The sequence below is a fragment of the Xenopus tropicalis genome, chromosome 8, assembly GCF_000004195.4.
Source record: "Xenopus tropicalis strain Nigerian chromosome 8, UCB_Xtro_10.0, whole genome shotgun sequence".
Taxonomy (NCBI): domain Eukaryota; kingdom Metazoa; phylum Chordata; class Amphibia; order Anura; family Pipidae; genus Xenopus; species Xenopus tropicalis.
Genome location: NC_030684.2, coordinates 142,704,338 through 142,717,039, shown reverse-complemented (window position 1 = coordinate 142,717,039; position 12,702 = coordinate 142,704,338). Strand labels below are relative to the sequence as shown.

Below are 12,702 nucleotides of genomic sequence, written 5' to 3'. Positions count from 1 at the left end.
GACACAGCAAACATGTGGGAGAAGGGGCTCTGGTCAGATGAGACCAAAATGGAACTTTTTGGCCAAAATGCAAAACGCTATGTGTGGCGGAAAACTAACCCTGCACATCACTCTGAACCCACCATCCCCACTGTCACATATGGGGGGGCAGCATCATGCTCTGGGGGGGCTTCAGCAGGGACAGGGAAGCTGCTCAGAGTTGATGGGAAGATGGATGGAGCCAAATACAGGGCAATCTTGGAAGAAAACCTCTTGGAGTCTGCAAAAGGCTTGAGACTGGGGCGGAGGTTCCCCTTCCAGCAGGACAGGGACCCTAAACATAAAGCCAGGGCAACAATGGGTTAAACATATCCATGTGTTAGACTGGCCCAATCACAGCCCAGATCTAAATCCAATGGGGAATCTGTGGCAAGATCTGAAAACTGCTGTTCCCAAAGGCTGACCATCTAATCTGACTGAGCTGGAGCTGTTTTGCAAAGAAGAATGGGCAAGGATTTCAGTCTGTAGATGGGCAAAGCGGGTAGAGACAGACCCTAAAGCCTGGCAGCTGGAATTGCAGCAAAAGGGGGTTCTACAAAGTATTGGGGGGCTGAATAATTACGCACACCCCACTTTGCAGTTATTTATTTGTAAAAAAATGTTTGGAATCATGTATGATTTTCCCTCCACTTCTCACGTGTACCCCACTTTGTATTGGTCTTTCACGTGTACCCCACTTTGTATTGGTCTCTCACGTGTACCCCACTTTGTATTGGTCTCTCACGTGTACCCCACTTTGTATTGGGCTTTCCCGTTGAATTCCAATGAAATGGGTTCATGTTTGTGGCTGTAATGTGACAAAATGTGGGAAAGTTCAAGGGGGCTGAATACTTTTGCAAGCTACTGTAAAGGTTTTACTGGGGGCAGTTGCAATGGAGACTACCCTGGTACCGATTGATAAGCCGCTCCCCCCCCCGGTGCCGACTGATAGGCCGCTCCCCCCCTGGTACCGATTGATAGGCCGCTCCCCCCCGGTGCCGACTGATAGGCCGCTCCCCCTGGTACCAATTGATAGGCCGCTCCCCCCCCGGTGCCGACTGATAGGCCGCTCCCCCCCGGTACCGATTGATAGGCCGCTCCCCCCCGGTACCGATTGATAGGCCGCTTCCCCCCCCCCGGTGCCGACTGATAGGCCGCTCCCCCCCGCGGTACCGATTGATAGGCCGCTCCCCCGGGTGCCGACTGATAGGCCGATCCCCCCCCTGGTGCCGACTGATAGGCCGCTCCCCCCCAGGTGCCGACTGATAGGCCGATCCCCCCCTGGTGTCAATAGGCCAGTCCCCCTGGTGCCGACTGATAGGCCGGTCCCCCCTGGTGCCGACTGATAGGCCGGTCCCCCCTGGTGCCGACTGATAGGCCGGTCCCCCTGGTGCCGACTGATAGGCCGGTCCCCCCTGGTGCCGACTGATAGGCCGGTCCCCCCTGGTGCCGACTGATAGGCCGGTCCCCCTGGTGCCGACTGATAGGCCGGTCCCCCCTGGTGCCGACTGATAGGCCAGTCCCCCCTGGTGCCGACTGATAGGCCAGTCCCCCCTGGTGCCGACTGATAGGCCAGTCCCCCTGGTGCCGACTGATAGGCCAGTCCCCCCTGGTGCCAACTGATAGGCCGGTCCCCCCCTGGTGTCAATAGGCCAGTCCCCCCTGGTGCCGACTAATAGGCCAGTCCCCCCTGGTGCCGACTGATAGGCCAGTCCCCCCTGGTGCCGACTAATAGGCCAGTCCCCCCTGGTGCCGACTGATAGGCCGGTCCCCCCTGGTGCCAACTGATAGGCCGGTCCCCCCCTGGTGTCAATAGGCCAGTCCCCCCTGGTGCCGACTAATAGGCCAGTCCCCCCTGGTGCCGACTGATAGGCCAGTCCCCCCTGGTGCCGACTAATAGGCCAGTCCCCCTGGTGCCGACTGATAGGCCGGTCCCCCCCTCCCTGGCGCCGACTGATAGGCCGCTCCCCCCCCCGGTACCGATTGATAGGCCGCTCCCCCCGGTGCCGACTGATAGGCCGGTCCCCCCCTCCCTGGCGCCGACTGATAGGCCAGTCCCCCCCTGGTGTCAATAGGCCAGTCCCCCCTGGTGCCGACTAATAGGCCAGTCCCCCCTGGTGCCGACTGATAGGCCAGTCCCCCCTGGTGCCGACTAATAGGCCAGTCCCCCCTGGTGCCGACTGATAGGCCGGTCCCCCCCTCCCTGGCGCCGACTGATAGGCCAGTCCCCCCCTGGTGTCAATAGGCCAGTCCCCCCCTGGTGTCAATAGGCCAGTCCCCCCTGGTGCCGACTAATAGGCCAGTCCCCCCTGGTGCCAACTGATAGGCCAGTCCCCCCTGGTGCTGACTGATAGGCCAGTCCCCCCTGGTGCCAACTGATAGGCCAGTCCCCCCTGGTGCCGACTGATAGGCCAGTCCCCCCTGGTGCCGACTGATAGGCCAGTCCCCCCTGGTGCCGACTGATAGGCCAGTCCCCCCTGGTGCCGACTGATAGGCCAGTCCCCCCTGGTGCCGACTGATAGGTCAGTCCCCCCTGGTGCTGATTGATAGGCCAGTCCCCCCTGGTCCACAGGCCAGTCCCCCCTGGTGCTGATTGATAGGCCAGTCCCCCCTGGTGCCGACTGATAGGCCAGTCCCCCCTGGTGCCGACTGATAGGCCAGTCCCCCCTGGTGCCGACTGATAGGCCAGTCCCCCCTGGTGCCGACTGATAGGCCAGTCCCCCTGGTGCCGACTGATAGGCCAGTCCCCCCCCTGGTGTCAATAGGCCAGTCCCCCCCTGGTGTCAATAGGCCAGTCCCCCCTGGTGCCGACTAATAGGCCAGTCCCTCCTGGTGCCGACTGATAGGCCAGTCCCCCCTGGTGCCGACTGATAGGCCAGTCCCCCCTGGTGCCGACTGATAGGCCAGTCCCCCCTGGTGCCGACTGATAGGCCAGTCCCCCCTGGTGCCGACTGATAGGCCAGTCCCCCCTGGTGCCGACTGATAGGCCAGTCCCCCCTGGTGCCGACTGATAGGCCAGTCCCCCCTGGTGCCGACTGATAGCCCGACTGATAGGCCAGTCCCCCCTGGTGCCGACTGATAGGCCAGTCCCCCCTGGTGCCGACTGATAGGCCAGTCCCCCCTGGGTGCCAACTGATGGCCGGTCCCCCCTCCCTGGCGCCGACTGATAGGCCAGTCCCCCCCTGGTGTCAATAGGCCAGTCCCCCCTGGTGCCCGACTAATAGGCCAGTCCCCCCTGGTGCCGGACTGATAGGCCAGTCCCCCCTGGTGCCGACTAATAGGCCAGTCCCCCTGGTGCCGACTGATAGGCCGGTCCCCCCTCCCTGGCGCCGACTTGATGAGGCCGCCTCCCCCCCGGTACCTCTTCGATTGATAGGCCGCTCCCCCCCGGTGCCCGACTGGATAGGCCGTCCCCCCCTGGGTGCCCGACTGATAGGCCGCTCCCCCCAGGTGGCCGACTGATAGGGCCGATCCCCCCCTGGGTGTCATAGGCCCAGTTCCCCCCTGGCCCTGAGGCCGGTCCCCCCTGGTGCCGACTGATAGGCCGGTCCCCCCTGGTGCCGACTGATAGGCCGGTCCCCCCTGGTGCCGACTGATAGGCCGGTCCCCCCTGGTGCCGACTGATAGGCCGGTCCCCCCTGGTGCCGACTGATAGGCCGGTCCCCCCTGGTGCCGACTGATAGGCCGGTCCCCCCTGGTGCCGACTGATAGGCCGGTCCCCCCTGGTGCCGACTGATAGGCCGGTCCCCCCTGGTGCCGACTGATAGGCCGGTCCCCCCTGGTGCCGACTGATAGGCCAGTCCCCCCTGGTGCCAACTGATAGGCCGGTCCCCCCCTGGTGTCAATAGGCCAGTCCCCCCTGGTGCCGACTAATAGGCCAGTCCCCCCTGGTGCCGACTGATAGGCCAGTCCCCCCTGGTGCCGACTAATAGGCCAGTCCCCCCTGGTGCCGACTGATAGGCCGGTCCCCCCCTCCCTGGCGCCGACTGATAGGCCGCTCCCCCCCCCGGGTACCGATTGATAGGCCGCTCCCCCCCGGTGCCGACTGATAGGCCGATCCCCCCCCTGGTGCCGACTGATAGGCCGCTCCCCCCCAGGTGCCGACTGATAGGCCGATCCCCCCCTGGTGTCAATAGGCCAGTCCCCCCTGGTGCCGACTGATAGGCCGGTCCCCCCTGGTGCCGACTGATAGGCCGGTCCCCCCTGGTGCCGACTGATAGGCCGGTCCCCCCTGGTGCCGACTGATAGGCCGGTCCCCCCTGGTGCCGACTGATAGGCCGGTCCCCCCTGGTGCCGACTGATAGGCCAGTCCCCCCTGGTGCCGACTGATAGGCCAGTCCCCCTGGTGCCAACTGATAGGCCGGTCCCCCCCTCCCTGGCGCCGACTGATAGGCCAGTCCCCCCCTGGTGTCAATAGGCCAGTCCCCCCTGGTGCCGACTAATAGGCCAGTCCCCCCTGGTGCCGACTGATAGGCCAGTCCCCCCTGGTGCCGACTAATAGGCCAGTCCCCCCTGGTGCCGACTGATAGGCCGGTCCCCCCCTCCCTGGCGCCGACTGATAGGCCAGTCCCCCCCTGGTGTCAATAGGCCAGTCCCCCCCTGGTGTCAATAGGCCAGTCCCCCCTGGTGCCGACTAATAGGCCAGTCCCCCCTGGTGCCAACTGATAGGCCAGTCCCCCCTGGTGCTGACTGATAGGCCAGTCCCCCCTGGTGCCAACTGATAGGCCAGTCCCCCCTGGTGCCGACTGATAGGCCAGTCCCCCCTGGTGCCGACTGATAGGCCAGTCCCCCCTGGTGCCGACTGATAGGCCAGTCCCCCCTGGTGCCGACTGATAGGCCAGTCCCCCCTGGTGCCGACTGATAGGCCAGTCCCCCCTGGTGCCGACTGATAGGTCAGTCCCCCCTGGTGCTGATTGATAGGCCAGTCCCCCCTGGTGCCAACAGGCCAGTCCCCCCTGGTGCTGATTGATAGGCCAGTCCCCCCTGGTGCCGACTGATAGGCCAGTCCCCCCTGGTGCCGACTGATAGGCCAGTCCCCCCTGGTGCCGACTGATAGGCCAGTCCCCCTGGTGCCGACTGATAGGCCAGTCCCCCCTGGTGCCGACTGATAGGCCAGTCCCCCCCTGGTGTCAATAGGCCAGTCCCCCCTGGTGTCAATAGGCCAGTCCCCCCTGGTGCCGACTAATAGGCCAGTCCCTCCTGGTGCCGACTGATAGGCCAGTCCCCCCTGGTGCCGACTGATAGGCCAGTCCCCCCTGGTGCCGACTGATAGGCCAGTCCCCCCTGGTGCCGACTGATAGGCCAGTCCCCCCTGGTGCCGACTGATAGGCCAGTCCCCCCTGGTGCCGACTGATAGGCCAGTCCCCCCTGGTGCCGACTGATAGGCCAGTCCCCCCTGGTGCCGACTGATAGGCCAGTCCCCCCTGGTGCCGACTGATAGGCCAGTCCCCCCTGGTGCCGACTGATAGGCCAGTCCCCCCTGGTGCCGACTGATAGGCCAGTCCCCCCTGGTGCCAACTGATAGGCCGGTCCCCCCCTCCCTGGCGCCGACTGATAGGCCAGTCCCCCCCCTGGTGTCAATAGGCCAGTCCCCCCTGGTGCCGACTAATAGGCCAGTCCCCCCTGGTGCCGACTGATAGGCCAGTCCCCCCTGGTGCCGACTGATAGGCCAGTCCCCCCTGGTGCCGACTGATAGGCCAGTCCCCCTGGTGCCGACTGATAGGCCAGTCCCCCCTGGTGCCGACTGATAGGCCAGTCCCCCTGGTGCCGACTGATAGGTCAGTCCCCCCTGGTGCTGATTGATAGGCCAGTCCCCCCTGGTGCCAACAGGCCAGTCCCCCCTGGTGCTGATTGATAGGCCAGTCCCCCCTGGTGCCGACTGATAGGCCAGTCCCCCCTGGTGCCGACTGATAGGCCAGTCCCCCCTGGTGCCGACTGATAGGCCAGTCCCCCCTGGTGCCGACTGATAGGCCAGTCCCCCTGGTGCCGACTGATAGGCCAGTCCCCCCCTGGTGTCAATAGGCCAGTCCCCCCCTGGTGTCAATAGGCCAGTCCCCCCTGGTGCCGACTAATAGGCCAGTCCCCCCTGGTGCCGACTGATAGGCCAGTCCCCCCTGGTGCCGACTGATAGGCCAGTCCCCCCTGGTGCCGACTGATAGGCCAGTCCCCCCTGGTGCCGACTGATAGGCCAGTCCCCCCTGGTGCCGACTGATAGGCCAGTCCCCCCTGGTGCCGACTGATAGGCCAGTCCCCCCTGGTGCCGACTGATAGGCCAGTCCCCCCTGGTGCCGACTGATAGGCCAGTCCCCCCTGGTGCCGACTGATAGGCCAGTCCCCCCTGGTGCCGACTGATAGGCCAGTCCCCCCTGGTGCCGACTGATAGGCCAGTCCCCCCTGGTGCCGACTGATAGGCCAGTCCCCCCTGGTGCCGACTGATAGGCCAGTCCCCTACCTGGTACCGGTGCGTACGTCTCGGGGTTCTGGTTGCCACCGACCCATGAATAGCTGGGGGCTAAAAACCGGGAATCTGCCCCCTTGTAGCTCTTCCCCCTTCCACCCCGATGCTCCAATTAGGGACCCCACAGTGATGGCGGGGCCGGAGATGCTAATGCCCCAGCAGGCTGTGCACGGCTTGCCTGGCGTTATATATACAGTCATTCACGGAGACGCCATGGTAAGAGGCGCCAATGAGGCTCAGGGGCAAGGAAAGTTGGCGCGTGTAGGCGGAGATGTTCCCTGCGGGCAGAACAGAAAGCTCAGAACCAGCAGCGCAGGCAGAATAGCAGAGCTGTTAGTACGTTGGCAGGCAGCCATCTTTTTGGGATGATTTACCCCGGGGGGCAAATGCTGCCCATGAATGGTACTTACCTGTGCGCCGCCAGTGTCCCAGCGTGTACTGAGGGATGCAGTCCTGTCGGGGGGCAAACACAAACGGGGTCAGCTACAAACTGGGCTCACTACGTATGGTTACGGACTCAAGGTACCGACAGTAACACTTTACAGCAGTGCTGTGATTATTATTAAGTATAATCATGCCCCCTGTGCCCCTATGCAGGAATAAACCTGTGCCCCCTGTGCCAGTCTATAGGTGGATAGTAAGGGGGGGGGGGCAGTCACCTTATTAATGTTCACAATACTCCGGCTCGGCTTGTCCCGCACCCCCAGCTGCTCAGCGGCCGCAGTCTTGGCCAATTCTAGGACCTTCTCGGAAGACACGGCGTCGGGGTCCCCTATGCTGCTTTCAAACCATGCGCCCCCCAGCATCACCTTGTGGGAGGAAAGGGAAAGCAGTCAGGTAAACGACAAATCATAAAGGGAAAAATACATTATTAAAGGGGAAGTTAAATGGCTGAAGGGTAGTTGTTAGGCCCCCCCCCCCAGGGGTTCTATCTGCCCGCTTTCTACCCTGGGCGGCACTCCTGCTCCCACAGAGACCCCTAATTAATCTGAACCAGGGACTGTGGGAAGGTGACAAATTCAGCAGAGGGAGCAGACAATGCGAAGTCGGCCAATTGGGCGGCAGGAAACCTGAGGCCATTGGTTGATCTGTTGATCAAACAAAAGCCCTAAGAACGACAGGGGGGGCAGCTGGGAGAAAATATGGATTATAGAAAGGGGTCCATATCTCCTTGGCTTTAGGGTCCTTGGTTATGGGGGGGCCCCCAGGCTTCCCAATGATACCAAACAGGGACTGCCTATACCCACCAGTTAGGGGGGATAGTTTCTGGGGGGCTGGGACTGGAGACACCCCCATGTTTGGTATCATTCTGATCGCCCACATATGGGTTAAACCAAGCCCCTATGTTTCATAATAATATTGGGTACTGGCAAGTGGCACTATTATATGACAAGAAACTGGCAGGAGTTAAAACCTTTTTAAATGCACTGTTTGCCCTTGTGTTATTAAATATAAAATGTAATAAGTTCTGTCCTTTGGCTCTAAAGACTCACCTACCGTGTTTACATGTGGATATTAACTGCTTGGCTGTGTGAGTATTGAGCAAGTTCAGTGTGAATGCTAATTAACCAGTTCACTGCCAGCAGTTTGTATTTAACCCTTTGGCTGCTGGGGTGCTGTTGAATTAGTGGAAACCCACTATAACTACAGTAAGGGAGCTTGTGTGATACAGTTTGTGTATTGGGAATAGCACCTGTTGTAGGGAGCAGGGATATATTTGTGCATTAGGTTTCTATCGCCTGTTAATGATAGATGGTGGCAGCGAATAGTTATTTAGGGGGATGGTGTGTTTGGGGGGGCTTGATGTTAGTCTAACCTGTGTGAAAGGTGACTGAGTGTAACCCCTTGTTCCCCGTCCCAGTGTCACGTGCGTCTGAGAGTGGTGTGTTCGTGACAATTGGTGGCAGCGGTGGGATCTTTTTAAATTCTTTATTAGAGCATAAGTGCTTGGATTAAGTGTTTAACCCTCGCACTAAGGGACTGTAGATGCTTGTGAGGAATATACAGTCCTGAAGGACATATTTTTTTTAAGACATACCTGCAAACAGTTCCCTTCTTGTTTTTCTTTCCTATCTTTTATTTGGCAATTGTCCCCTGAGATGGCACCCTACAGGAGGCAGAGCAAGGAACAGCTGGCCAGACTCCATGAGCAGAGAGGGATGGCCGGGGCAGGCCAGACCAAGTAACGGCTCATTGCAACTCTGATCAAAAGTGACCAGGAGTCCGGTACTGACCAGGAGGGCCAAAGAAGGGATATGGGCCATGTTCCCAGAACAGAAGGAGCCAAGCCCACCTGTACAGCCTGGGGTAATGTTTGTGTCGGTTAAAACAGAAAATCTATCTGACCATATGCAACCGGTGACTGTGGGGGGCAAAGGGACTCCGGAACTAAAAGACTCAGGGGCTAAATCTTCTCTGGTGCGGCCAGAGATTATCAACACTGGGGACATTATTCCTGGGAAGACTTTGTCTGTAAAGGGGTTGGGTGGGGGCCACCCAAAGGTGCCCGTGGCCAAGGTTTACTTGGATTGGGGTGTGGGGAGAGGTCTAAGGGAAGTGGGGGTAACCAATGAGATTCCTGTCAATGTGTTGTTGGGGAATGATTTGGGTTGCATGGTAACTGCTTTTGTGCCCAATGACCGGGTCTCACTAAGTCCAGCCGCACTGGAGTGGGACCACTCACCTCACTCAGTAACTGCCACCGGTAAGGTATGGAGGGATAGCTGGGAGGGACTGGGAGACAGGAGAGAGTGTCAGACAGTGCCTGAACCAGCAGTGTCCCAAAGTGGGGGTAAGGAGGGAGAGGGGGGGGAGAGGTTTCCCCTAGGAGTATCCCTGGTGCAGTCAGGTAGGTTACCTACAGTGAGGGATAAACAACATGGGATCCCTGATCCTGTACCCAAACTGCCTGAGGTCTTGATGGGGGTCAGCAGATAGGCCAATCTCAGGAGTCAGTGCAGGAGTGTGGGGGACAGGTGGGTAGGGTCCCAGTAGGTAGTGCCACTCAGACTGGGGTTATGGAGGGTAGCTGGGAGCCAGGTATAGCTCCAGTGCCAGAACCAGTGCTGGGAGGGGGGCTGGTAGTTAGAGTCAAGGAAGGATTGCTGGCGGTCGCCCCTAAGGCGGCTACTAACCAGAGGGTGTGCCCAGAGGGGCAGGGTATGTGGGTGGAACCCAGTAGTCTATGTCGGTCTGGGACTGAGCCGGTCAGTACAGACCAAGGGGGCATAAACTGGGGGGTAGGAGGGCCCCACATGCACTCAGGTAACTGCAGGGACAGAAGGGAACCAGGTGGGGGCAGGAGGCCAGGTGCCTAAGGTGGGCAGTTATGGTTTGTGGCCTAATACCCCCACTGGCACCCCTTGCAGTGAGGGTACAAACAAGGATGGAGTGAACATTGTGCCAAGGATCATGGGGATAGAGATCCCAAGGGAAGAGAGTTCAGGCCTGGGAGGTACAATAATTGCTACAATTGTTCCATAGGGATGGATTTTGGTAATGACCCGGATTGGTACAAAGGTTAATGCCTACTGGTAGTGGCAAGGTTATTATCGGCCCGTGGACACCCTTGCGCACTCTTGAAGGGGGAGGTGTCATGGCAGCAGTAGTGCCCTGGCATTGTAAAGGGTTAAACGTTGGCTTTGTGTCCACAAGACACCCTTAATTAATTCAATACACACCATCATAATAATATTGGGCACTGGCAAGTACCAACATGACAAGTAACTGGCATGAGAGGTGCAGCTTTCTACAGGGGGGGGGGGTCATGTGACAAGTTCCTGGCCACTCCCCCTCATGCATACGGTAATGAGGGAGGGGCCCAGCGGGGGATAAAAAGGGCCACAGACCCAGGGATTCTTCAGCTCATTCTGGAGGTGCCAATCTATTGGGGGGGGGGGGCTCAGGATTCCCCCATACTGTTGCCTCAGGAGGACACAAAGGATAACTGGGTAACGTACATAGGGTTCTCTCTGTGTCTTATTCCCTTTTATTTTATTTACTGTGTGTGTGTGTGTGAGTCTCTGTAATATCTGTATAAATGCACTGTTTGCCCTTGTGTTATTAAATATAAAATGTAATAAGTTCTGTCCTTTGGCTCTAAAGACTCACCTACCGTGTTTACATGTGGATATTAACTGCTTGGCTGTGAGTGTATTGAGTAGGGGGGCAAGTTCAGTGTAAATACTAATTAACTAGTTGACTGCTAACAGGGGGGGTGTTTGTAAATTAACCCTTTGGCTGCTGGGGTGCTGTTGAATTAGTAGAAACCCACCCTAACTACAGTAAGGAAGCTTGTGTGATACAGTTTGTGTATTGGGGAATAGTACCAGGTAGGTATATAGCAGATAGGGATACGGCGGGTAGGTATATAGCAGATAGGGATACGGCGGGTAGGTATATAGCAGATAGGGATACGGCAGGTAGGTATATAGCAGATAGGGATGCGGCGGGTAGGTATATAGCAGATAGGGATACGGCGGGTAGGTATATAGCAGATAGGGATGCGGCGGGTAGGTATATAGCAGATAGGGATGCGGCGGGTAGGTATATAGCAGATAGGGATACGGCGGGTAGGTATATAGCAGATAGGGATACGGCGGGTAGGTATATAGCAGATAGGGATGCGGCGGGTAGGTATATAGCAGATAGGGATACGGCGGGTAGGTATATAGCAGATAGGGATACGGCAGGTAGGTATATAGCAGATAGGGATGCGGCGGGTAGGTATATAGCAGATAGGGATACGGCGGGTAGGTATATAGCAGATAGGGATGCGGCGGGTAGGTATATAGCAGATAGGGATGCGGCGGGTAGGTATATAGCAGATAGGGATGCGGCGGGTAGGTATATAGCAGATAGGGATACGGCGGGTAGGTATATAGCAGATAGGGATGCGGCGGGTAGGTATATAGCAGATAGGGATACGGCGGGTAGGTATATAGCAGATAGGGATGCGGCGGGTAGGTATATAGCAGATAGGGATGCGGCGGGTAGGTATATAGCAGATAGGGATGCGGCGGGTAGGTATATAGCAGATAGGGATGCGGCGGGTAGGTATATAGCAGATAGGGATACGGCGGGTAGGTATAATAGCAGATAGGGATGCGGCGGGTAGGTATATAGCAGATAGGGATACGGCGGGTAGGTATATAGCAGATAGGGATGCGGCGGGTAGGTATATAGCAGATAGGGATACGGCGGGTAGGTATATAGCAGATAGGGATACTGCAGATATAGGGAGAGCTGGGCCGGTACCCAATAGTGATTCCATGGCGTTTGATTGGTGATGCCAAGTAGTGGGGGCCGCTAATGCCATGGATTCCACTGGCCTTTCCTTCTGTGATTGTGCTGCTCACTCCCCGGGCTCATCTGTGGGTTCTGGCAAATTCCAGGGGGGCTGTAAGGTGCCACAGTCACTATTTATTGGGCTGGGGGGGGCTGTTTGTGCCTCTGGGTACTGGGAATGCCGGGGGGGCTGTAAGGTGCCACAGACACTCACTATTTATTGGGCTGGGGGGGCTGTTTTGTGCCTCTGGTACTGGGAATGCCAGGGGGGCTGTAAGGTGCCACAGACAGTCACTATTTATTGGGCTGGGGGGGCTGTTTGTGCCCTCTGGGTACTGGGAATGCCAGGGGGGCTGTAAGGTGCCACAGACAGTCACTATTTATTGGGCTGGGGGGGGGCTGTTTGTGCCTCTGGGTACTGGGAATGCCAGGGGGGCTGTAAGGTGCCACAGACAGTCACTATTTATTGGGCTGGGGGGGCTGTTTGTGCCTCTGGGTACCGGGAATGCCAGGGGGGCTGTAAGGTGCCACAGACAGTCACTATTTATTGGGCTGGGGGGGCTGTTTGTGCCTCTGGGTACTGGGAATGCCAGGGGGGCTGTAAGGTGCCACAGACAGTCACTATTTATTGGGCTGGGGGGGCTGTTTGTGCCTCTGGGTACTGGGAATGCCAGGGGGGCTGTAAGGTGCCACAGACAGTCACTATTTATTGGGCTGGGGGGGCTGTTTGTGCCTCTGGGTACTGGGAATGCCAGGGGGGCTGTAAGGTGCCACAGACAGTCACTATTTATTGGGCTGGGGGGGCTGTTTGTGCCTCTGGGTACTGGGAATGCCAGGGGGGCTGTAAGGTGCCACAGACAGTCACTATTTATTGGGCTGGGGGGGCTGTTTGTGCCTCTGGGTACTGGGAATGCCAGGGCCTATTTTGTATGCCAGTCTGT

At 58.7% G+C, this 12,702-nt stretch overlaps 2 protein-coding genes across 2 annotated transcripts in view; one reads left to right on the top strand and one right to left on the bottom strand.

Annotated features, from left to right (window-relative positions):
• Positions 1–12,702, top strand: part of LOC116406683 (beta-1,4-galactosyltransferase 3-like) — a 78,293-nt gene that overhangs the window by 22,134 nt on the left and 43,457 nt on the right. The window lies entirely within an intron of this gene.
• On the bottom strand, positions 6,568–7,296 carry LOC105945802 (protoporphyrinogen oxidase). The gene is made up of 3 exons (XM_031891313.1): positions 7,135–7,296; positions 6,886–6,928; positions 6,568–6,753 (listed from the first exon to the last, which is right to left on the bottom strand). Exons 1-3 carry the CDS (start codon positions 7,279–7,281, stop codon positions 6,623–6,625), a joined length of 321 nt encoding a protein of 106 aa, XP_031747173.1. The 5' UTR covers positions 7,282–7,296; the 3' UTR covers positions 6,568–6,622.